The following is a 23,905-nucleotide window of genomic DNA, read 5'->3' as shown; positions in this document are numbered from 1 at the left end:
GTATTTACAAACTGATAGTGTATAGAATTCCCTGCATTAAGTTTTATTTTTTGTGTGTATAGAAAATACCAGTTCAATTCAGGTAAAAATCAGTGTGTAGTACTATCACGTATAAAGAGGCAAATAAAACTTAAGGCTAACTTGCTCATTGATGAGGCAACTAAGCATATGGTAACAAGACCAGACTGTAAAAAAATTGGGTTACCTTCTGCTAAACAAAAAAATCGAGTTACCTTTACATGCTATCTGTTGGCTTTTTTTTTTTTTCCTTCTCTCTACTTTCAACATCATTTCAATTATATTGATCCTTCACGCATCCTGAATATCAAAGCTGTTCTATTTTTAAACCTGAAACTGAATGAAATAATCCCAAGAACTTGCAAAACTAGTCTATTTGAAACCCTGGAACTGAATGAAATAATCCAAATAACTATTTTTTGATAAATAAATAGGCTTAATTTTTATCTCGAGAGAATTTTGAAGGTATATTGACTTTCATTCTAATCAGTGGAGTACTATCGTATCGGCTTATTGCCCCCCAAAATAACCTGGGTATATATAGAAAGTAATAGAAGCATACACTGTTGTACAATATATACACCCTTAAAAAAACATAAATAAGTGTGTATAAATAACCAATAAAATGTGATGATGATCCTCGATAACAAATAATTGAGTTAACACAGATATCCACTGCACCAATTCTCCATCAGTTGCATATCAAGTAAGGTATCGAGATGAATGGATGAAACCCCACAGCTGCAGACAGGGTAGAAAGAACAAATTCAGCAAAAAAACCCAAAGATTTCTTTTAAGACTTAAGAGATTGAAATAAAGTCTATAATCAAACTGAAATCGATTCCAAGATCTCCTCCACTCATGTATTTTAAAGCAAAAAATACAAAGTTAATTCTTGATCTAGCACATGATAGTTAACTTGTCAATCCATGTCATCTGGATGTAAAAACTAAAAGCAGATCTTTAATGTTAAATCTACACCAGAAGTAAAAGATGTAGTAGTTATCAACATTGGCTAGTAGTCTAGTACTGCATTAAAAATTCAGTTGTTTTAACTTCTAATGTCTCAAAATTGAACTAAGTTCAAAATTCCTTAGAATCCTGACCGGTAATAACCAGCGCAAGCTAAATCATGTAGGGGACTTAAATTGATCCTTTAACCTCCTACTCAGGTGACTCAAGCAGTCAAGCCCACAAAATCCCAATCCAAAACCTACCTGCTGCCAAAATATATCAGAAGATACAACAAAGACTAAGTAAAGATAAGCTATAAAATCCACCTAGAGAATCTGAGCAAAATACAACCAGAACTTCAAAATGCAACAATCCCCAAAATTACACTTGCATTGTATAATCTTTTTCTTCCTCCTTATATTGGTTTTTGTACTATTAAACCTGAATCTCTGGAATTCCCAATTCGTTCCCAAAAAATTAAAATTAAAAAAATTAATTAAATAAAACCTTCAAGCTCTTGATAATAAGGTGGCACACACCAAAATCTTCTCTCTTCCTTTTAATTTTAAAAAAAATTAATAAATAAATAAACATTTTACTACACTCTCCAAAATAGTCCACAGCAAGTATATTAACTGATAATTTAAAGCGTACTCAGAGAAGAAGAGGGGAGGGTAGGAAAATGCAAGAGTAAATCAATATAAGCTGCTTGTATGAGCTCATTCAAAGCAGGTATGATCCCTGGCAGATTTGCATTATTCTATTTATCAGCCAATTTCTAACACCAGCATAATAACATCTAATCTGACTATGTTTGCAATATCTGTTCATGCATAAAATATCTCAACAAATGCCCTCAATAAGTTACAGTCCTGCAGCAACAGAGCTAACAGAGCTTAAAATAATAGATCTGCTCCCACACGTTTTCCTGTTCTTCACAACTAGCCAGTTTCTATTTTAGACTATTAGAGTACTGACTACACAGAATATATACAATGTACAACTAAAATTCTAACAGCTTTATGTAGCTTTAAGATGTGTCTTGAACTGATGATTCGAACTTCAATATGACCAATAAATGGCAACAAATATACAGCTTATGGGGTTTTCTTAAGTGAAAATACTCAATAGCTCAGACTTCAGAATTTCAGTAAGTAAATAAGTTATACAAACTGCAGAAACTTTCACCCCAAAAATTAACTGGGGAACAGCTATTATGGTGGACTCTGACAGTCGGTTACCCAAAACATGACGCAAAAAAGTAAACAAATTTAGTGACAGCTGATATCTCAAAGATAAGGAAAAGAAAAGTACCTCAACATTTTTCAATTCAAACTCTGGATCATGAGCTAAGCATGTGTTCCCAAAAGTCTGGCATGGCCCACTACTTCCAGCCAATCTGATAAACAAAATAAACAAATATGTAAGTATAATTAGCCTTAAAAAATAGTATACGAGTCATTCTCTTAAATTACTGGGAAAAAAAAAAGGACTTACAAATCTTCATCCAATGACAAAGCAAAGTTGCCTCCCCCACCAAATGCTAAGAAGTCATTCAAGCACAAATAGAAGTATCGGTTGGCACCTATAATAAAATGAAAGACATGTCATAAGCATTCACTGCTGAGAAGCTTTTACAGCTTTAAGTATTGGCAAAATGGCATGTAAAGGTAGACAAGTGATGTTTACATTTACACATAGCAAATGACAGTAAAGCTTCATGACATAAGCTTTTCTGCCCTTGTGGAGACATGTATACACCCTTAACCCCAACCTTACAGTCCATTACTGAAAGTACATTGACCATTTTCTCGTTGATATTTACAAACACATTTAACCTAACAGCTTACACAAAGTCAAGAAAAATAAGCTTTACCTGTTGCTCTAAACAGCCTTGGTTCACCGAATTTAGTGGTAAAAACAAATGAGTGGTTTGTTCCCTGTCAAATTTTAACATTAGAGTGATAATTCAAAAAGTAAATCACAGAGAAAAAGAAGTAAACATTGCTGAGATCAACGCACTTGATATTTCCTCTTAGGGCATGGCTTAAGAGGACAATCAAGGAGCCCACCAAATACAGCCCCCTTTCTATCTCCAACAATCTGGAAGATGAACAGCAGTTTCCATCAGTCATTATCCAACAAAGTGATAAAATGTATCTCCATGACCAATTTACAAGTCATCCTTACCAATAAGCCAGGACCTGGAAGATCAGCACTTTTCCGTATAAGAGTACGTAGAGATGTACCATGTTTTAAAGTACTGCCCTTCAGTTGAAAGAAGCCAAAAGAAACTATGATAAAATTAGTGAAAAGCATTGAAGCAGTTGATGAAGAACATTAAGGGAAGCAGTAGAAAAAGCAGTTACCTGTATAGCAATACCCATTGACAACCCTTCACGATGTTAGGAAGGGATGCCTCAAGAAACTCATATAACCCCACATCAACATATGAAGAATCGTCTGTCAAATTAGGCATCAGCTTCCAAGGGCTCGGAGGCTCAATTGCATCCTCAAAGAATTCTGGCACACAACTACTTATAGTAGAAACAGGGCTCTCATGCTCATTATGAGAGATAGTTGATTCTCTACATTCATCTTGTGGAATGAGTTCTGCCTGATTTTCCATGTTTTGAATTCGCCGAGAAAAACTGTTACTTTTCCATCTTGTGGGAGATGATTGCAAAGACATCAATTCACCCTGAGTCTTTTGTTTGGCAGCTGACGGATGAATGTAGGTAAAGAACGATGACAAAGTTTTTGCTCCCATAGAGTATGAATTGACCTGCACACTCCACATATCTTACATTCAGCATTAGGATGAAAATTACACTATTACTACTACTACTTGAGCCAGGGTTGGAGGTTTGGATCCTAATCAATCAAGTACTCTAGCAAAAGGACTAGTCAAGACGCGAGACGCAACCTTAGCTTAATTGCAAGAGAAGGATCATACACACTCCACTACTCCAGCATTCCGAATTCTAGCTTTGACAATCATCGTAACATTATATTGCTCGAATTCCAGTATAATTCAACATGTACCAGAACCCAATTGCTTTATAGCTTATAGTTAAGTGCACATTACAAATTAAAGTTGCAAATCTTTACAAACTATGCAAAAAACAAACGCAATTCAGGTTAAATAAAATTCAGAATTTCCTATGATCGCAAAAATTTCAGCTTGGACTAATTTGAATCTTCATCACATTGAAAATCGCCGATTAAGAACCATAATTACAAGCAATATCAGCTGAAACATCACAAATTTAACAATAAAAATTCCTCTTTTTAAATTAAAATCATGATTAACAAACAAAATCTAGCATCACGAACCCTACATTGTGTAGATCTCATCAAATAAGCTTAAATTGAAGCTTAAATAAGCTTAAAAAATTCAAATAAAAAGCCCAAAATCAAAGTACCTTTGGAGATTCTTGCAATTGAGGAGATGGTGGAGACGGAGAATCAGCCAAAAGACGAGATAATTTCTCACTCACTTTTTCCTTCAATGCATACATTATTGATTGAATTGAATTAATAATAATAAAAGGTTTGATGATCTTCAAGAAAAATCGAAGTTTTCTCAGAATTCGATCATCAAACCCTAACCCTAAATTCGAAATTCGACGGAAAAAAAAAAAGACAAAAAATTCCAAGAGAAATATAAAAGGCAGTGAATAAATAGAAGACGGAAAAGACGGATGCACCACCGCAAGAGGCAGTAGATTTGTTGTGAATCCTTGTGATAGATGTGTTTAAATGAGTCGGTGGTGGGAATATGGGAAGAAATTTAGGCCCTCACTTCACCTTTTTATTTTTATTTTTTTTATGCATATAAATTATTTTATTAAATTTAAATTATTTTTTGCTGCATTGAAATTATTTTTACTGATTTTTTGTTACATTTCTTTTTTAAGGTTACTGATTTTTATTGAACTGAAACTATTTCTACTCAACTGAATTTATTTTTACTAAGCTGAACTTATTTTTGTTGAATTGAATTTGTTTTTGCAGATATTTACTGAATTGAACTTATTTTTACTAATTTAAAGTTACTTATTTCTACTGAACTGGACTTATTTTTGCTGAACTTAAATTTTTTTTTTACTGAATAGAAATTATTTTTACTGAATTTTTTTTTTTTAAGATGAAGTGAACAGGGCTTTATAGGGTAGTTTTTTTTTAATGATTAGAGAAAATCCAAGTTTATATCCGTGAGAAATTTGGATAGTTTATCCTAGGGCAATTTGATAAATTAGGGGTATTTATGAAATTTTAACATTTACCCTGATAACCAGAGAAAACGAAGAAATTGGCAAGTTGTCAACTTCTAAATAGAGGTTGAAAGTTCACAAATAGGGGAAAGTTCATTTTCAATGGTGAAATCAATGGAGGAGGGATATATCACTTATTCTTTAGGGTTAACCATACCTTGAATTTTATCATTTTTTATAGGATTTTTGTTTTCTCGACCTCAGTGAATTATTAGCTAGGTATATTTCTTAATAATCGATCTTTTGGATATAGTGTTCATAGTACAATGACCATGAATTCTTCTATTGGTTAAATATTTTAGCATAATTATACCGACTGCAATCTTAAAGTAAGATTTTGACATGCATATACCAAGAGTAACCTTATTATTATTATTATTATTATTATTTCTACAGAAACTTACCTTCTTAAACAACAACAAAAACACAAGTATAACACGAATCAAAATAAACCTTAGCTTGCGGCGAGGTTTATTTCTCTATTGAAACAAAGAATGACTGCAAAATTAAGCTCGCTAGCTACATCTTGTTTTAAAAAAATAAAAAAAAAATAATAAAAAAACCTTGCTACATCTAATCTAATTTAACTCAAACAATTTGTTAATATATATTCCTATATTTGTGTTTCCACTTATGTACGTATTAGTGTTATTTGTTAAATATTGAATGTCATTGTCAAAAGTTGAATAGAATCAATTCTATTATTCGACATAAATTTCGATTATAACTGTATAGAAACAATTTATTATTGCGTCAAATTATAATCAAAATTTAGGTCAAATTATTAAAAACAAAGTTTACCAGCTCTACTTTTGAATTTTGACAACATCATTCATTTAAAAAAAAAAAAAAAAAAAAAAAAAAAAAAAAAAAAAAAAAGTGAAACACAAATTACTCATTAATAATAATGTTGAGATTCAAACCCCGTTTGAAGTGCTCTGCACTCTGGGTCAAAACTTTCTGTTTAACACACTTTTTCCATCCCAACTCACAAAAATGAGATTCTTTGTCTTGTTTCATCCCACAACTTCCCAACTCTAAGAATATTTCATTTACCAATATACGTTTAAAATATTGACTGATCTTATATTATAAAATTTTACCTAGGTATGTATGTCTGTATTTTTTTTTCAAAGATTATTAGATTACAACATCTAATATTTTATTAATCTTTTTTACAGACAGCTTAGTATTTTAATCTAACCATCTTTTGTTCTTAACCTCTACAAATAGTAAACTAGATTCTGACTGAAAAGAAGCATATCCTTGCTTCAATAATTAATGATACTTGCATATTAATTAACATTATTTAGAGTACTATTAAGTTGTCTGGATGCATGTGCATGTAACATTATACAAGTATATTGAGAGGGGAATATAATTAATGTCATACATGCATGAATGATGCTATTCTGTTCAAGATTTTATTACTAAGGAATTTAATTTGAAAACAAAAGGAATATTACAGAGTTCATTTTTTAATCTGTATGAAACAATTGGATATATAGTTATTTGAGTTTAATAAGCATAGTTTAGAATACTGTATTATCTTTCAGAGTATTATAGGTGATACTAATTCCCGTATATAAGAAGTATGAAGTATGAAGTACTTCGTATATTTTAGAGTTAGTTTAGTGAATTACTAAGCAGGCTTCACCTTTTGGTAAGAATTTAGCCTCGTAATAAATAACTAAATCCCTTTTTGGGCTCTTTGGAGATGAAGTTCTCTTATCCTTTACCCTTGCTCCAAAAAAATTTAATCTACAAAGTTGGACGGAATTGACATGTGACAAATGCTAACTTAATAGGACCTTCATAAGCTATAGGTTATCAACTCAATCTCTCACAAATTCTTAACAAAAGTTAACAATGAAGTAACAAAGGGATACTCGTGATAGCCATAAAATTTTACTTCAAAAAATAATAGACATACAAATTTCATATATATTGTTCACAAATCCATTAAAGACCGTAGTTAGCAAGCGACTCATTTTTACTACCTCATTGCAGTATCGACTCTTCATAACCATGGGCAAAGATTAGTTGAGGCTTAAAAGGGCCATGAGCCCATGACCCGTGTGGTGTTCTGCCTTACTAGTGCTACGCCCTACTTGCACTTATTGAAATAGCATGGATGCATAATCGGTCATTCTCCTCCGTCAAATCTAGCTTCACCACTTCACCCTTGTTCATAACTATCCTAATACCATGAGATTCTGAATGGAGTATCCTTCTAAGTTCTTACACAAGTATAAATGAAGTGGGGAGAATATGAAAGTGATTTATAACAAGCAACCATTATAAATGTACTCAATTATTCAATTTGTTTTAAAAGTTTTTGAAGTAAATAAAGAACATACAAGTACTACTTCCAATTAAAGAACAATGCCAATGGACTGTACCAAATTGAATTTTATACTCAATTTTATTAATGTTTATAGTACTTGTACTATTCTCTTTATTTCATTTTCATTTTCATTTTTTTGCCACTAGCAAAATTTGCACTGTTTTTTAGACAAAGAGAGTAACGCCGCTCCACCTCTCCTATTTCTCTCATCTCAAAAGTTGTACTCAATTTTACACTATCCCCCAAATATCACTCAACCCAGAAAAATCAAACCAAATTCACTCATACCCTCTTCATTTTTCTCATGAAAAAACACACCAAAATCTTCAAATTTCAGCTTTTTTACCAAAAACCCACTTCCCATTTTCCTTCCAAAACCTAAGATCTTCCACAAATTATACATGATTTAACCAACAAAACCCAGAAAAACTTACATAAAAGAACATGGGTTATTATTCATTCATTCTTATTCTGCTAATTTTCACCATTTTATACCAAACCCAGTTTTCCAAATCTGCCCCTGATTACACTACTCTGGTTTACAAAGGCTGTTCTAGACAACCCATTTCAGATCCATCTGGAAGTTATGCTCAATCCCTTTCTTCCTTATTTTCATCTCTTCTTCAACAATCTTCAAGATCCAAGTTCTACAAATCAACTACAGGTGGTTCACAATCATCAATTTCTGGGTTATTTCAATGTAGAGGTGATTTAAGCAATGCAGATTGCTACAATTGTGTTAGCAAACTCCCTCAATTATCAGACCAATTATGTGGTAAAGTAACTGCTGCAAGAGTACAATTATTAGGCTGTTACATGTTATATGAAGTTTCTGGATTCACCCAGATTTCTGGTATGCAAATGTTGTTCAAGGATTGTAGCCGCACCAATGTTGCTGGTGCCGGGTTCGAAATGAAGCGAGATAGCGCGTTAACTGTAATGGAGAATGGTGTTGCAAGTAGTGGGAGTAATGGATTCTATACAACTAATTATCAAGCTGTTTATGCTTTAGGACAATGTCAAGGTGATCTTAGTAGCACTGATTGTACTCAATGTGTTAAGGCTGCTGTTCAAAAGGCTCAAATTGAATGTGGGAGTTCATTGGCTGGACAAGTTTACTTGCATAAGTGTTTCATTAGCTATAATTATTATCCTAATGGGGTTCCTAAATCGTCTACGTCGTCTTGGTCCAGAGGTTCAGGTAGTTTTCGCATTACTAGTTCAAATTACATTATCCTGTTTTTTTTAATGGGTTACTAGCTTATTTCCCGTTACTGGTTTAAATTACACTATCTACGTGATTATTGGTTTGGGGTGGGGTTGTGGGGGAATGGGGGTGATTTGTTTGTTGACCATTTTATTATATTTTAGGATTTTGGTAGGATTTGTTTGTTAATAATTAGGAGTGTGAGTATTATTTATGAAATGACATGATGGACTAGTAAAATCATTAATTGGATCTTCATACATTGTTTAGTCTTTTTGTTGGGGTGGCCATTTCATATCTAAATTTACCTTGAATTTTGGGATGTTTTGTTTTTTATTTTTTATCTATTTTTTTGTGGTTCTTTTGATTATTGCTTGTAGATGTGGCATGTATAAGTTTTGATGAGTTTGTGTTCAATTTTGCAAAGCTTTTAGTGCAAGTTATCCCTTTAACTTTATCTTTATTATTACTTCCTTCCCCACTTTACTTTTAATTGGGATTGTGACATTGAAGTGTGGGCATGTGTAGAATTTATTGAGGATATTCAATAAAATTTTAATTTTGGGATGATATTTTGGTTTAACATATCTACATCGGATTGTGAATCCAAAATTAAGAGGGATCGACTGATCGAATTGCATGTAAGCATTAAATATGAAAACATATGTCGATTAGTGTAATGAATGCTTAGTTTTCTTACTCATATACGGATTAGTATTTGATGTGACAACGGACTTTGCCTAAGTACTCGAATTAAATATATTTTTGGAAATGGTTTTAAACATATAATATTGATTGATGTGACAAAATAACTATCATTTGATGTTATTTAAGGTTTAATGTTCAATTTTAGTTATATTAAAAACAGTTTTGCATGTAATTTTTGGTTGTAGGGTCAGGGCAAACTACCGGAAAAACTGTTGCTATAATAGTAGGAGTAACAGCTGGTGTGGCATTCTTAATTATAATGGTACTCTTTGTAAGAGGGTTGAAGAAGAAGGATGATGGTATGAAAAAACTCAAATTTCTTAGAAACTTTCAATTTATTTTGTCTTTTGTATTGTATATTTGTATTTCTTGGGAACATTTTCATGTTCTTGATTCTCATGTTAATAGTATAAATAGCTGTATTTTTTTGTTATTTTATGCAGATTTTTGAGGAAAACAGCTGGTTGAAGAAACAAATTCTTGTTTTTCTTAAAAGGTGGGAAGAACCAAATTTTTGTGAATTTTTGTTTATCAAGGGAAGGGTATTTTTCATTTTGTTTGGTGGATTAATTAAGGGCGAAAATTGTAAAATTCCCTTTTTTCTTTTTTTGTAGTCAGAAAAACAACTGAATTATTCAGTATAAATGGTAAGAACAAAGGTTCATTCAGCCATTCAGGCATATTGAATGTTTTTTGTCATTGTCATTCAAGATGCCAATATTTTTAAAAAGAAAATAGAGAAGGGATATTTTGAAAAAGTTCTTTGGCATTCTGTTTTCTTATTGGCATGTCACATGTGACTTATTTTCTTTTTCTATAGGTTTCGCTTAAAGATGATCCTTTATTCCATTATTATGTGTCTTATTAATCTTGTACTTTTCCGTTTCTAACTAATATGCCATATATCTATTTTTAGACTGATTCGGAAATGGTATGTAATTTGTCATTCTTTAAACATCGTAAAGCTATGTGTCCTAATTTGATCGGTACACATATTGACACGAAATCTTGAACCAAATGTAGTACGGGAGTATGTTATTCATTAATGAACCAGCGGAGTAAGTAATTATTGTACTAAGGGCCTATTCTTTTCAGATTATTTTCAGTTTAGCTTGGCTCCAATAAGTTCAGTTCGGCTCAATTCAGTCAATCAAAACAGCCCCTAACTCTATTTCATTAAAATTGCAACACTTTTTACATTACACTTGCAAATGCATTATTTCAATTACTATATCTTGGATCAATAAGTAATAAGCAAAATTTGATATTGTAAAAGTATATATGGAAGCTAAGCAAATCTAAGTAACATTCAACAAAATATATTCCCTTAGGGCATGTTATGATTTACTAAACTAAGCTTAAATGAATTAAACTGAACTGATTGGAGCTAAAATGAAATGAATTGTTTATAAGAGTAGGAAATCATAAAATGAACAGAAGTGAACTGATTGGAGCTGAACTTAACTGAAATCAAGCCGAAGAGAACATGCCCTGGCCTTAATCATAAGTTAAAATGTCAAAATAATTTTGTGAATAAGGGCATGTTCTCATACGTTGAAATTCAGTTCAGTTCAGCTCGGCTCCTAATTTCCTTCTCTTATAAAATATTCAGTTCAGCTGAGTTAAGTCAATGAGAACAGACCCTAAGACACAAGTGACATAAGTTAAAGTGTTGCAATTTTAGTACCGATACAAACAATTTATAATAGCTTAGAAAAAGGTGTTAACACAAATAAAAAGGGGGCAGATTAGGGCACATGCATCCAAAGTCCGAATAATGTAAGTAGGGAGTGAGAAGGAATACTAGCAGTGTAGCACAACTTCCTTGTTGAGATCTTTAATTAAATGTTGTTCTTTTAGTAAAGTTAATTGAATTGCTGCAATTTCTGTTGATGTTAGATGTGGTACTTAGATTAGTTGGTAGCAAGTTGGATATTTTGATAGTGAGGGGTAAGTGGCTACTGCCTGGCGAGCATATACTTGTACTATCGCATAAATGTGCATCCTATGTTGTAGCCCGCCATTTTTAGGATTAATAAATTTTACTTTAATTTGGGTCAATTTATACATGTTTGACTAATTGCTTGTTTGTCATCCTTGGTCAAGAATACTATGGTTCATTGAAAAGAACTCTGTTCCTCCCTTAAACTCTTAAAGATTATTTCATATGAGTTTTTATAATACTTTATACATTAAAAGTGCGACATATCTTAAATCATGAATACATAATACCTACTCTATATTTATTTTAGTATCTTATGAATTAAACATTTGAACTCGGCTCAGACAATTTGTTTGTCAACTTTAAACTTTATCGATGTTATGTGCAAATATTATTCCTAGAAACCACTAGGAATATATGTCCCTTTAGAATTAAATATTTATAGAGAATGCAAGAAACTAATGCGTTCCTTTGCTATATGACATTGGAATATTCCGCAGGGAGACACTTTTACTCCATGAAGTGTCCTCTTTTATAAATGATGAATGTTATTTGTACTTGAGTTGTAATCTTATGACTTGTGAGTTTAGTCAAGTATCTGATTGATACCTTATGATATTATGTCCTCCAATGGTTTCATGTAGTTACTTTAGGAATCTTGTGTAAAGTTGAGATGAATTACCAATTTAAAGTGTCTAATTAACTAATTTAGTATCTTCGATCAAGTTAAGTTGTAAGGGTTTACAGCTCCGCAGGAATTTACATCGATCTTACATTCCCACACAAAAAACATTGAGATACTACAAATTAATATTAACCATAAAAAGGAACCATAAACAAATACCTTGTAATTTCTTGTTGACTAGAATCAAGCTGCAAACCCCCTTTTAATTTATAGTCTCTATGATTTTTAAAGTAAACACTGTTTTTGTTGCTTGATAATCACAACATATAGTATCGTAAAAACAAATTGATTTTGAGGATTTTGGTTGAGCATGTTACACGTGATAAAGACTGTATAAGTTCAATTATAATTTGTGATAAGTTTAAATAAAGATTGATGAGTACAAACAAGCGGAAATAAGGTGAAGAAAACAAACCCTTATACTCGATCAACAATACAAATAAAGTAAGCAAGTCCGAAGTATTTATTAATGCCATTTTGATCTTTATACTTCTTTTAACATTCTTTTCAATAATATAGTTATTTTAAAAAGAAAACCATCTTTCTATTAAATTACTTAAAGATAATATTGTTACTTTTATAAAGTGTTTAAATAAACAATGGACATAGAAGTTCTAGAACTTTTGGAAGATCATGCTTGTATGCACATTGATTAAGGGTTAACTACTACGATTCCTTTTTGTTTTTTGTTGGACGTTTGTTTGCTTTGGATTGACCTTGAATATGACTAATTATGTTCCACAAACCATGTGATATACAATATACATACCACGCACATACTTATTCCAAGGAAAATAATTTGCGATGCATATTAAATCTCCGGCGCACAATTTTGACTCATCAATGCCCTCCTGTTTTTTGTAGGGCCACCTTCTTTTTTTTTTTTTTTTTTTTTTTTAAGTAGGTTGGGGAGATATGCTTTTTTAGGTAATTAGATTAGGAAGGTATGTAGTAATGAAGTTATACATAATTAATTAGTTACATCCTTTTTAAAAAATATAATTAGTTAAAAAAATTGTAGGTTAAAAGTAGTATTTGCGTAATCATCATGGCTTGTGTAGATAACTAGCTACATATAAAAGTTTTGCTCTATTAAAAATGTTTCGATCTCCATTAAGATCGAAACTCGTCTACTAAGATGAATAAACGCTAGTTATCGAGCTCTATAATATAAGGTATTTAAAAAGCCGGACAAATGTTAGATATTGACACTTTATCTTTTGTTTGGGTAATGGCTAAATAAGAGAGAGCACTACCCACCTATCCTAGCCCTATACTAGTACATAAGACGTGTTTGTGCATCAATCGATCTACGAATTTAAGTAGTATATACTCTAAGGATATTTTTGAAAATGCTTCTAATTTTCAGTGGAGCCATTCAAACATAGCCCATGAGTTGATGGTTATTACCACCTTCCTTGCTACCTTCGTTTAGCCCTTTCTAAAAATGTCATAGCCTTCAATTATAGTAAAGATGAACCATTGTAGAGTGTTTTTTTTTTTTTTTTTTTTTTTTTTTTTTTTTTTTTTTTGTTGTAGTCTTGTCAAAGTTATCAACCATATACGAAGTAATATATTATGAATGTCTTGAAAACATTGAATCATTCCAATATTGACATGATATTTGTAGAGGCAATTGGACCCATGAATAAGTAACATATATCTAAGTATGTGATTGGTTAAGAACGAGAACAAGTTGCAAGACCCTACTATTCAATCTTAAGGTTGAAGGTCACATTAGCATGATAAGATGGATCGTTTCTATTAGGGTCACCTAGTCATTATCCACATAATTCCATTCTTAATAATTGAAAGATTATGTCCCCAAAATCTACTTTGGAGGCTTATGTAGTGTAGAGCTTTTTTGAAAAGGCTTTGGTGGTTTTGAGAATAGTTTAGTTGGATATTATTATCATGCAACTAAAAAGAGAGAGGGAGGGAGAAAAGTGGAGTCTAATCAATTTTTTTTTTCATTTTTTAAAAATTAAAATCCTAATGCTAGATGTTAAGGGACTTATGGTTATTAATATACCTAATAAAAAAATAGAAGAGAAGTAATTTTTAATAGATAGAAAGAACGCAATCAAACATAAATTAAAAAAAGTAATTTAGATTTATCCTGTCTCATAGGATGAGTTTCAAAGAGCCATCTTTTGTTTGACCCCTTTAATTTTTACAAAGCGTATAAAATTGACTCATTTCACCTTTCTAGATTTATTCAATTTTTTTAAAGTAGTAGTTTTTTTAAAACTATTTTCAAAGGATATATGCATGTTTTCTTTTTGTGTGCACTACTCAAGTTTGCATATGCCCCATCCCATAGTCTAACCTCAAACATGCAAACTCAATAAAATAAATTTAATCTTGACGTGGTCTTTAAATAGGAGTATCCACCAACCTTATATCTTAAGAAGAATGAGGCTAGAAAAAAGAAATTGATTTGCGAAAATAAAAATAAAGAAGATATAAAATATTTCAATAAAAACTCACCAAATATTGTTGATATAAGATGACTATGAGAACTAGATTACCTAAAATTCATTTTTATCATCACAACATCCACAAAATGATCCTCGTGATAAAATTGCATACGCAACCGCTGAAAAGAAATATCAAGTGCCTGCAATTTACAAATGAGAGTTTGAGACTTAGGCTCTGTTCTCTTCACCTTAAAAATAATATTAAGTAAATTCAGTAAAATTAATTTCAGTTCAGTAAAAATAAGTTCATTTTAGTAAAATTCAGTTTTCTTAAAAAAGAATTATAATAGAAAATCAGTAAAAATAATTTCAGTTCAGTAAAGTTAAGTTCAGTTCAGTAAAAATAATTTCAGTTCAGCAAAAATGAAGGTGAATCAAACAAGGCCTTAATAGCTATATTGCATTCCAATAGATTTACTTAATTAAACAAAAATACTACGAGTAGTAAAGTAAAAGTCCCTTCAAAAAAAAAAAAAAAACCCTTCAAAAAAAAGTAGTAAAGTAAAAGTGTAGTTAAAATCCATCTTAAAGTTTGTAGTACGACATGATTTCCATTAAGCTCAAATAAGCAAATTCTAGATTTATCGCAGCTTTCGGTATCCAACCTCTGATGTAGCCATAATCCAATTGGAATTACACCTTGTATACTATGAGTAGGCTAAAGACTCATGAACATGTTTTACTCATCATCTATGCAATCAAAATATAAATGAAATTTTTGCACAATTTTGCTCCCAAATCTCTTCAACATGGATTACTTTGACGCACTATTATCATCAAATTCCAAAGACCCACGAACAATCCACGCCCACATTATCAAAACATCAAACACACAACATTCCCTCTCTTTCCTCAACAGGTTGATCACTTTCTACTCAAAATCCCACCATTTTTCTGAAGCTTTTGCAGTTTTTCAGCAAATCCCATCTCCCAACGTCGTCTCATGGACTTCCCTCATCTCCGGCAACCCCAATTCTCCGCTTTCTCTGCGCCATTTCATCGCCATGCTCCGCCACCCAACTCGCCCCAATCAGCGAACTTTAGCCTCCATTATCAAGACTTGTGCTACTCTTTCTCTGCTACCCTTTGGAACCCAGGTTCATTCTCTCTCCCTTAAGCTTTCTCTGTCATCTCAGCCCTTTTGCGCTTCTGCCCTTGTTCATTTTTACTCGAAATTGCGGCTTCCTGATTATGCATATAAGGTGTTCGATGAAATGCCTGAGAGAGATGGGGTTTGTTATTCGTCTATGGTTGTTGGGTTTGCTCAGAATTCTCGTCCTGTTGAGGCTTTGGGTCTTTTTGCTGAGATGGTGTCTCGGAATGTGAGTTCTACGGTTTATAGTGTTTCTGGGGCGCTAGGTGCTGGTGCCGAGCTTGCTACTTTGGAACAATGTAGGGTTATTCATGGTCATGGAGTTGTTACAGGGCTTATTAAAGCTATTTATGTTAGTACTGGATTGGTTACTGCATATGGGAAGTGTGGTATGGTAATGGAAGCTAGGAGGGTGTTTGATGAGTTCTTGCCTGATATGAATATTGTGGGATGGAATGCCATGATGGCCTCTTATGCTCAACAGGGTGATCAATCTTCAGTTCTTGAACTTTTTGGTTTATTCGAATCGCGAGGACTTGAACCTGATGATTTCAGTTTCTTGGCTGTGTTAACATCATTATATAATGCGGGTTTAGCTGATGAGACAGAGTATTGGATTAATCAGATGAAAGTAAAGTATGGTTTAAAGCCTTCGTTAGAGCACTATACTTGTTTAGTGGGTGCATTGGGTAGAGTTGGGAGATTGGATGATGCTGAGCGGATTGCTATGACCATGCCAATTAAGCCGGATGCTGGTGTGTGGAGGGTTTTACTGTCAGCAAGTGCGGCACATGGTGATGCTGATGTTGCTTGGAGGATGAGTAAGCGGCTATTGGAACTTGACCCTAATGATGACTCCGCATATGTGATAGCTGCGAATACATTCTCTGCTTCAGGGAGGTGGAATGAGGCTGCAAATGTTAGGAAGATGATGAATAATGTGAACGTGAAGAAGGAAGGTGGGAGGAGTTGGATGGAAGTGCGAGGAAAAGTGCACATGTTTTTAGCAGGGGACAGCGAGCATGAACGGATAAAAGAGGTTTATGCAAAGCTTGCAGAACTCATGAAAGAGATTGAAAAACTTGGTTATGTGCCAAATTGGAGCGAGATGTTACATGATGTTGAGGAAGGGGAGAAAAGAGAAGGGCTTTCATATCACAGTGAGAAGTTGGCGTTGGCATATGGGGTGTTAAGTGGGGCAGCACCTCCTGGGAAACCTTTGAGGATTCTGAAGAATCTTAGAATATGCAGGGATTGCCATGAAGCCTTCAAGTATTTCAGTAGGCTGTTGGAAAAGGAAATTATTGTGCGCGATGTCAACAGATACCATAGATTTATTGACGGAAGCTGTACTTGCGGAGATTATTGGTAACCCGTGTAAAGTGTTACCACATTACCAGCTATGGCAACTAGCAAATTGCATTGTTTTCAGTCAGTTGGTAAATGTTTTATGCTATTTTTTTTTCTATTAAATAGGAATAATTGAATTCAAAAGTGCACTGTCATGATCTCATAGTTAACTTGGTAACATTTTTTAATATTTTGGAAGGATAAACTAATTTTACCTGCTTAACTACTTGAGGTAACATCTTTTGACACCCTGTATTTGCTCTAATTTTCTGTCCACTAGTTTATTCCACGTAAGCAGCTTGCGTATCTATCTCAGTCCAAGTTGTCCCACTTTTCCAAATTGACATGTCTTAGACACCTGGCTTTCTTGCAGCCATGTTTTTCATATTTTGATTCAGAATATTGAATCACTTGCTGTTGGATTTGTTTTAAGAAAAGGAAAATTCGCATATGATATTTAGCAGTCTTATTTTGTTATATGCTGTCTACGTCGTACTGCTCTATTATATTACATTAGCTTGCATCACAGCACACAGGCACCATGATTCTTGAAATTGTTTAATATCAAGATAAACTTATCTTCAATACTATATTAAGGGATTAGGACCACTGAAAATTAATCTCAACCGAGCAATTTTTTTAATCCTATTCAGTTTGTTTGCACCACTTACCTGATTTAATTAAACTTACATATAATGTCAGCAAAATTCACTTTCCATAAGCCGACTTTGTATAAAATAATGTATGAGATTAGTTGAGCTAGCTTATAAACTTCCAATTTTGCTTGCTAAAGATAGCACCCATTCTTGTTCAAGTCTTAATGCTACAGTGTCTCTGTGAAGTGTTAACGCAAGAAAATAAATATCTCCTTGGCTGTCTTAAGGGTTGAAATCGGAACTGTTTATCATCATTGAAAATCGCAAATAGGGGACTGAAACGCATATATACCACAGGGTGGATAATTGAGATTAGAGGGTAAATTGCTTCTTTTAAGATTTTAGAATTTGAAACCCTATTGAGTTTCTTTATTGTAATCTGCAATTTCTGAAGACTCACAAGCTCAAAACAACATATTTCTGAGCACAGGTAACACTATCTGGATTTATTGTTCACAAGCAGTATAGAGTTCTGTCGTGTAAGAAGTCAAGTTTTTCAATTTTCTATGGCAGTTATGTCTTATGTGCTTATATCTGCCTTTGCAAGTCTCTTAAACAACTTCCCTATCTGCACTTTTTCTTAGAGTTAATTACCTTCCCAGATCTTGCCACCGTTTGATGCATGTTAGGCTGTTGATGTTTCTGTTCTTGACAGTCATGAGATTTGGTTTTAGAATTTTTTTTATCAGAAGTTGGACTTCTTTCATTTAATTTGAACTAGACCTTTTTCCATTATGCTTTGTCAGCCCTTGGACGTCAATCTTAAGTAGTCATGCATATCAACAATTTCAGGCATTCAAGCTAAACTACAAGAGTGTGTTAATTGATTTGCTAATGGCTAATCTGCAGAACTATGGTACAATTTTCCTCGCTATTTGAGGGACTTGCAAAGAGTGTTTCATCCAAAGGCAGAAACACTAAGAATGATAAGGGAAGGAGAGCTGCCGAGTCATTGGAAGATGAAGCAAGGAAGAATCATCTAATCTTAAGATGTCCTGGTGTAACAACTTCAAGGTCTAATGGAGCTGCATCAGTTTTTTCCAAGAAAGGGGAGAAAGGAATTAATCAGGATTGCTTGACAGTGTGGAAGGTACATTTACAAGTTACTTGTTAGGAATTTGTAACTTTTTTTTTTTTTGGATGATGAGGAATAGTATAACGTGATGTCATACTTTTGGTCTGTTGGATTTAGACATGGCTGGAAAATACCTTTTTTTTTTTTCCCCTCCGTATCCCACTTGTTCCCAAACAACTAGGCCAAGCTAAATTGGGTGTAGCCCAAACCAGATTATATACATACGGAAGTCACTTATAGGCTATATGATAGATGGTTATTTATGTTCTCTACAGTAAATGCTGGTGTAGTTGGATTGTATTTCATGTACTCTGTAAGACTGTATTAGCTGAAGTACACAATGGTTTGTAAGTTTGTTAATATTTTCTGTAGTAAGTATGCTCTATATAATGCAGATCTCTTCTGTTTTAGAAAAATTGATTAATATCAGTATAAATAAATGCAGGAGTTTGGTTGCCAACAAGATATGACTTTCTGTGGAATCTTTGATGGGCATGGTCCTGTGGGTCATTTTGTTTCTAAATATGTCAGCAAATTGCTGCCATCTTTACTGCTACGCAGTTGGCAGGAAATACTTGCCGTCCATCCACTTGAACTTGAGCTTGATGTGGATATGAATCAGCTGACTAAAGATGCCCAAGAGTTTCACATATGGAAACAAACATATTCAAGGACTTGTTCTGTCATTGATCAAGAACTAAAACGGCATCCAAGAGTTGACTCATTTGATAGTGGGACTACTGCCTTGGCAATTGTGAGACAGGTATTGATGATTTATTTATTTATTTATTTTTATCTATTAAAAAGCTTGTTATGTATTTCGAAATTTAATGGCTAAATGAAGAGTTTTCCTTAATACATCTTGCTTCTAAGAATTTAAAACTACTGATGCTGCAGTTCTGTTACATTACCTGGCACTTATTTCACTTTGTTTGGAGCCTGCGTTTGTACTTCGTTAAAACTTGATCTTCCCTAATAATACTAGCATGTTGTTTAAAGTATTTTTTTTATCACAAACTTGATCTTCTTAAATATTTAGCTGAATAATATGGTTTGTGATCAATGGATGAACAAAAAGTATCTTATCTGTTTGTGAGGAATTAGAATCCCAGATTCAGTTTATAGTTGAGCCTGTTCTGAATAGGATCCGAGAATCTGAAATGATCACCAATCTATATGGAGACTGAGAATGAATGACAAATATAGTTATTCTATGGTTAATGAATGACAAATGATCAACTTGTCTTTATCAGTTTTATAGCGTTAAAGAATTTAACTTACTGCGCTACACATGATGTTTTCTTCTGAAATCATATATCTATATGAAGATTTCCTCAAAAAAAAAAAAAAAAAAAAAAAAAAAAAATCCTATACGAAGTATTTTTGCTTTTCATGTCTCTGTGAGAGGCTTCTAGTTTCTTGACAGTGAAAAATCAGTCATTTTAACCTGTTATATTGTGTATGGAATATTCAGGGTGAACTCCTTACTGTAGCTAATGTTGGAGACTCTCGTGCGGTTTTAGCTACAATGAGTGAAAATGGAAACTTGGTACCCGTTCAATTAACAATTGATTTGAAGCCCAACTTACCTCGTTAGAGCTCTCTATCTCTCTTGTAATGTTATTTGGTGACATTTATTTTGTGGTTTAGAAATTTAACAGCATTTCATGTATTCAATGCGCAGAAGAAGAGGAGAGAATAATGTTGTCAAGAGGACGAGTATTTTGCTCTCATGATGAACCAGGGATCTATAGGCTCTGGCAGCCAAATAATGGGGCTCCAGGACTGGCCCTTTCACGAGCCTTAGGAGATCATTGCATGAAAGATTTTGGGCTTATTTCTGAACCTGAAGTTACACAGAGGCGCATTACAAGCAGAGACCAATTTGCCATATTGGCTACAGATGGGGTTAGCTTCTTTAGTTCCCTTCACTTTTGTGTTATGTGCTTTCCAATTATCATCCTGAGACCTAGGATTAGCTGTGCATTGTCTCAGGTGAGAAATGATGGTTTACTTTTTCTATGTCAATGTAGAAGATTCTTTTCAAATGGTCTGCCAAACTTTTTCTACACTTGCCCTGATCTAATAATGATCAGAAGAAACAAACATTCCTAGTTCATCTGTACATGTCTTTTTTACTTGATCTATAGTTTCTCTTGTGGATATTAATTGGAAAAGATAGCATAGATGCATGCTGACAGCATTGATGCTAGGGTAGGATATTGAAATGTTCTACTATTTGTAGGACAAAAAAAAAAAATGAAAGATCATAATTTGTTAAGCACCCTTTGATTAGCAATATGTTGTTGGACCAATGATTTCTTATAACTGGGGCAAATTTCAATGTTGCCACTTTTAAGTATGGCTTCTGCATTTCTAACTTCATATATTAAGGAAACACCTTTAAAGCATCAAAAGGGCCTTGCCTGGTATGGTATTAATAGCCTTAGGAACTTATAGTTCCAAGAAATAAAAGAAAATTACATTGTTTGGTTCATCGTCTTTCTTGGATGTTCAAGTTCCACATGTAACCAAGTTCCTACATAACATGGTAATTTGCTCGTCTTGAAAGGAGAGTTGGACTTCCCTAGCTTGTACGAGCATAGATGCACTAATGATTTCACAAACTTGCACTTTTTGTATTCTTGCTAAATCCAATTAACTACGCATTTATTCAACACATTGTATATTTGTGGGCTTTCATGAAGGTTTGCTTCATGGAACAAACAATGAACCATTCCTTACACTCACATACTTACCTTGAAGTTTAATTTGGAAGTTGGCCTTCCATCAGACAAAGAAGTCTTAAGTCAATGCATGAACTCTGAAGTGATTTGGGATTGGGATATATTTGACGCCTTCATATCTTTTGATTAAGTACAATCTCTTCTTAAGTATGCTACTTAAAATTGTCAATTTACAAATGCCTTATGGGACTTTTTATTTTTGAAAATATATTACAGGTGTGGGATGTTATCTCCAACGAAGAAGCTGTGCAGATAGTTTCTTCAGCACCGACAAGAGAAAAATCTGCTAAGAGGCTAGTAAAATACGCAGCTCATGCATGGAAATCTAAGAGGCCTGGCATAGCAGCGGACGACATCTCCGCCATCTGCATGTACTTCCACAACTCTTCAGCTCCCCATCAAGTGCAGATAGGACATAAAACTTTAAAGTAAGTCTCAAATTATCTCCATCCTATCCCATGAAATTTGTCACATTTTTTTGAAACCCATAAATAATATATATGGGCTGCATATTTAGAAAAATCTGACAAACTTTATGGGACAGAGGAAGTATATGTTTGTAGCATTGAGTTTATAGGCTAACTTCTTGGGGGTAGTCGCACGGGTTTGTGTCTTGTGATGCTCCCGTCTTGTGATCAGAGGGTATTATACCTAGCTTAGTCGGACATGGGAAATGATATAGTTATGCGTATAATCTCTTTGGTTGTATATTTTGCTAGTTTACTGCACTATAAGATGTAATATAATAATAATAATAATGTATATATGTATATATGTGATGGGTTATCTTGTATGGATTACGGGAGTTATACTAACCATTCAGGATATTAGTTCAACTATTTTGAAGTAATCTAGTATTCTATTTGTTTCTTTTTGCTCTGCCTATTCAGGATATCAGTTGAACTATGATATTAAATTCTAATCAAAATATATACAAAGTATAAGATAAAACAGTCATGTGTAATATTGTTAAATCGTCTTTAAGTGTATTTCTAAACTATCAACGTTTCGATAGTTTTATTTGCAGTTAAAGAATTTTGTTATCCAATTTTTAAATAAAAAAATCAAAGATGTGTATTGAAGATTGTGATAAGCAAATAGAAAGATAAAATAAAGGAATAGAGCGTGTAAACTATTACTTGAATTGAGTTTCAGAAAAATTGTATAGTACCAAGTTTCTGGTATTCATTTCGTTTAAAATCAATAGTTCACAAAGTCGCAAACAACAATACTGCTCCTCGTTCGCTCAATTATTTTTAGATTATCATCTGTCCATTTTAGAAGAATGCTCATTTGGGAAGTAAAAACATAAGCACAAATATTATTCGAAAAAACAAAATGTGTAGCCCCATGATAAATGGTATGGAGTATTTCATTATTATTAATCACTGATTTATTTATTTTTTCATTTTAATACATTTTCATTGTCATTTAACATTTTTATAGCTTATATTTTGAATACTCGAGATAATTGTAACTCTTTTGTACATATTACTCCACAACTATCTATGTTACTTTTCTACACTTTGGTATTGCTCCTTTGTGTTTGATGTTGTAGGTTTGACTTGGGAGATCTTCATCGCGCATGCAAAATATAGTAGAGTACTAAGAAGCGAATTGAAATACTTCGTACAACTTTTTAAATATGATCAAAGGACTTTTGCCAAGGTTCAACTTCAAATAATAATTTTTATTAACGTTTGAAGGTGATTCAAATTGAAGACTGATCATCACATTTCTCTTTTCAACAAATATATGAAGAAGTTATGATCTTTTATTCGAATCTAAGTGAAAGTAAAATTGTATGCGCTTTTTTTTTTTTTTTTTTTTTTTTTTTTTTTTCTTATTTTGAGCTCAATTTGGACCCTAAAGTTCAAAATTACCCATCGACATCTTAATAAAACATTTTTTGGCACGCAAATCGAAAAATAAAAATTTAATTCATCGGCTCCGACGAGAATGGTGGCCGGAAAACTCATTAAAGGTGCGCTTTGTACCCAAGCCATTAGTTTGTGGTGTTTTGGCTACTACGCAAATTACAGGGTGTTGGGTGCATCCAAGCCATTGTTCACAGTGTTCAGATCAATTTTGCTAAAAAAAGGGTTACATTTTCAATTTGATACAATTTTTTTTTTTTTTTTGGTGTTCCATCCAGTTCATCCTTTGGGCTCATCTGGATTCAAGGATCAGTTCTGGATGGTTAGGTTCTAGTATCCTCCCGTTTATTGTTGCGGGGGATTGAACACAAGTCCTCCCTACCAAGTGTATTCCCAATCACCACTATACCAACAATTAATCGGTAATTTGATGCAATTTTTTGGTGTGCACTATTGGATTTTTTAAAAAAGAGAGAGAGAAAAAGGGAA

The 23,905-nt window shown here is 33.1% G+C and overlaps 3 protein-coding genes and 1 pseudogene across 3 annotated transcripts; 3 read left to right on the top strand and 1 right to left on the bottom strand.

The window, feature by feature from the left end:
* Positions 1-528: 528 nt before the first annotated feature.
* Positions 529-4,734, bottom strand: LOC145608646 (uncharacterized). Its single transcript, XM_081664254.1, has 8 exons — positions 4,398-4,734; positions 3,342-3,757; positions 3,163-3,235; positions 2,995-3,075; positions 2,849-2,912; positions 2,470-2,557; positions 2,287-2,371; positions 529-759 (listed from the first exon to the last, which is right to left on the bottom strand). The coding sequence occupies exons 1-8, from the start codon at positions 4,491-4,493 to the stop codon at positions 721-723; spliced, it is 942 nt and encodes a 313-aa protein (XP_081520380.1). The 5' UTR covers positions 4,494-4,734; the 3' UTR covers positions 529-720.
* A 2,989-nt stretch (positions 4,735-7,723) lies between these two features.
* LOC145608256 (plasmodesmata-located protein 2-like) lies at positions 7,724-10,191 on the top strand. Its single transcript, XM_081663867.1, has 3 exons — positions 7,724-8,797; positions 9,697-9,810; positions 9,955-10,191. Exons 1-3 carry the CDS (start codon positions 8,041-8,043, stop codon positions 9,960-9,962), a joined length of 879 nt encoding a protein of 292 aa, XP_081519993.1. The 5' UTR covers positions 7,724-8,040; the 3' UTR covers positions 9,963-10,191.
* A 5,176-nt stretch (positions 10,192-15,367) lies between these two features.
* On the top strand, positions 15,368-17,454 carry LOC145607604 (putative pentatricopeptide repeat-containing protein At5g52630 pseudogene; annotated as a pseudogene).
* A 320-nt stretch (positions 17,455-17,774) lies between these two features.
* Positions 17,775-23,320, top strand: LOC145606658 (putative protein phosphatase 2C 34). Its single transcript, XM_081662467.1, has 7 exons — positions 17,775-18,147; positions 18,567-18,807; positions 19,238-19,555; positions 20,267-20,384; positions 20,477-20,700; positions 21,756-21,967; positions 23,098-23,320. Exons 2-7 carry the CDS (start codon positions 18,571-18,573, stop codon positions 23,135-23,137), a joined length of 1,149 nt encoding a protein of 382 aa, XP_081518593.1. The 5' UTR covers positions 17,775-18,147; positions 18,567-18,570; the 3' UTR covers positions 23,138-23,320.
* The last annotated feature ends 585 nt before the right edge of the window (positions 23,321-23,905 follow it).

The sequence above is a fragment of the Chenopodium album genome, chromosome 23 (assembly GCF_948465745.1).
Source record: "Chenopodium album chromosome 23, dcCheAlbu1.1, whole genome shotgun sequence".
Lineage (NCBI taxonomy): Eukaryota > Viridiplantae > Streptophyta > Magnoliopsida > Caryophyllales > Amaranthaceae > Chenopodium > Chenopodium album.
Note: the sequence above shows the minus strand (reverse complement) of the source record. Positions and strands in the feature narration are given on the sequence as shown.

What these genes read in the sequence shown, in the direction of transcription:
- LOC145608646 (XM_081664254.1), bottom strand. Translation starts at nt 4,493, where the DNA reads ATGTATGCATTGAAGGAAAAAGTGAGTGAGAAATTATCTCGTCTTTTG. An exon ending in TTCCAGGTCCTGGCTTATTG is followed by an intron (nt 3,076 to 3,162) that starts GTAAGGATGACT and finishes TTCATCTTCCAG; the next exon opens with ATTGTTGGAGATAGAAAGGG. An exon ending in AAGGCTGTTTAGAGCAACAG is followed by an intron (nt 2,558 to 2,848) that starts GTAAAGCTTATT and finishes ATTTTATTATAG; the next exon opens with GTGCCAACCGATACTTCTAT.
- LOC145608256 (XM_081663867.1), top strand. Translation starts at nt 8,041, where the DNA reads ATGGGTTATTATTCATTCATTCTTATTCTGCTAATTTTCACCATTTTA. An exon ending in GTCTTGGTCCAGAGGTTCAG is followed by an intron (nt 8,798 to 9,696) that starts GTAGTTTTCGCA and finishes TTTTGGTTGTAG; the next exon opens with GGTCAGGGCAAACTACCGGA.
- LOC145606658 (XM_081662467.1), top strand. Translation starts at nt 18,571, where the DNA reads ATGGTACAATTTTCCTCGCTATTTGAGGGACTTGCAAAGAGTGTTTCA. An exon ending in TTTGAAGCCCAACTTACCTC is followed by an intron (nt 20,385 to 20,476) that starts GTTAGAGCTCTC and finishes TTCAATGCGCAG; the next exon opens with AAGAAGAGGAGAGAATAATG. An exon ending in ATAGGACATAAAACTTTAAA is followed by an intron (nt 21,968 to 23,097) that starts GTAAGTCTCAAA and finishes TTGATGTTGTAG; the next exon opens with GTTTGACTTGGGAGATCTTC.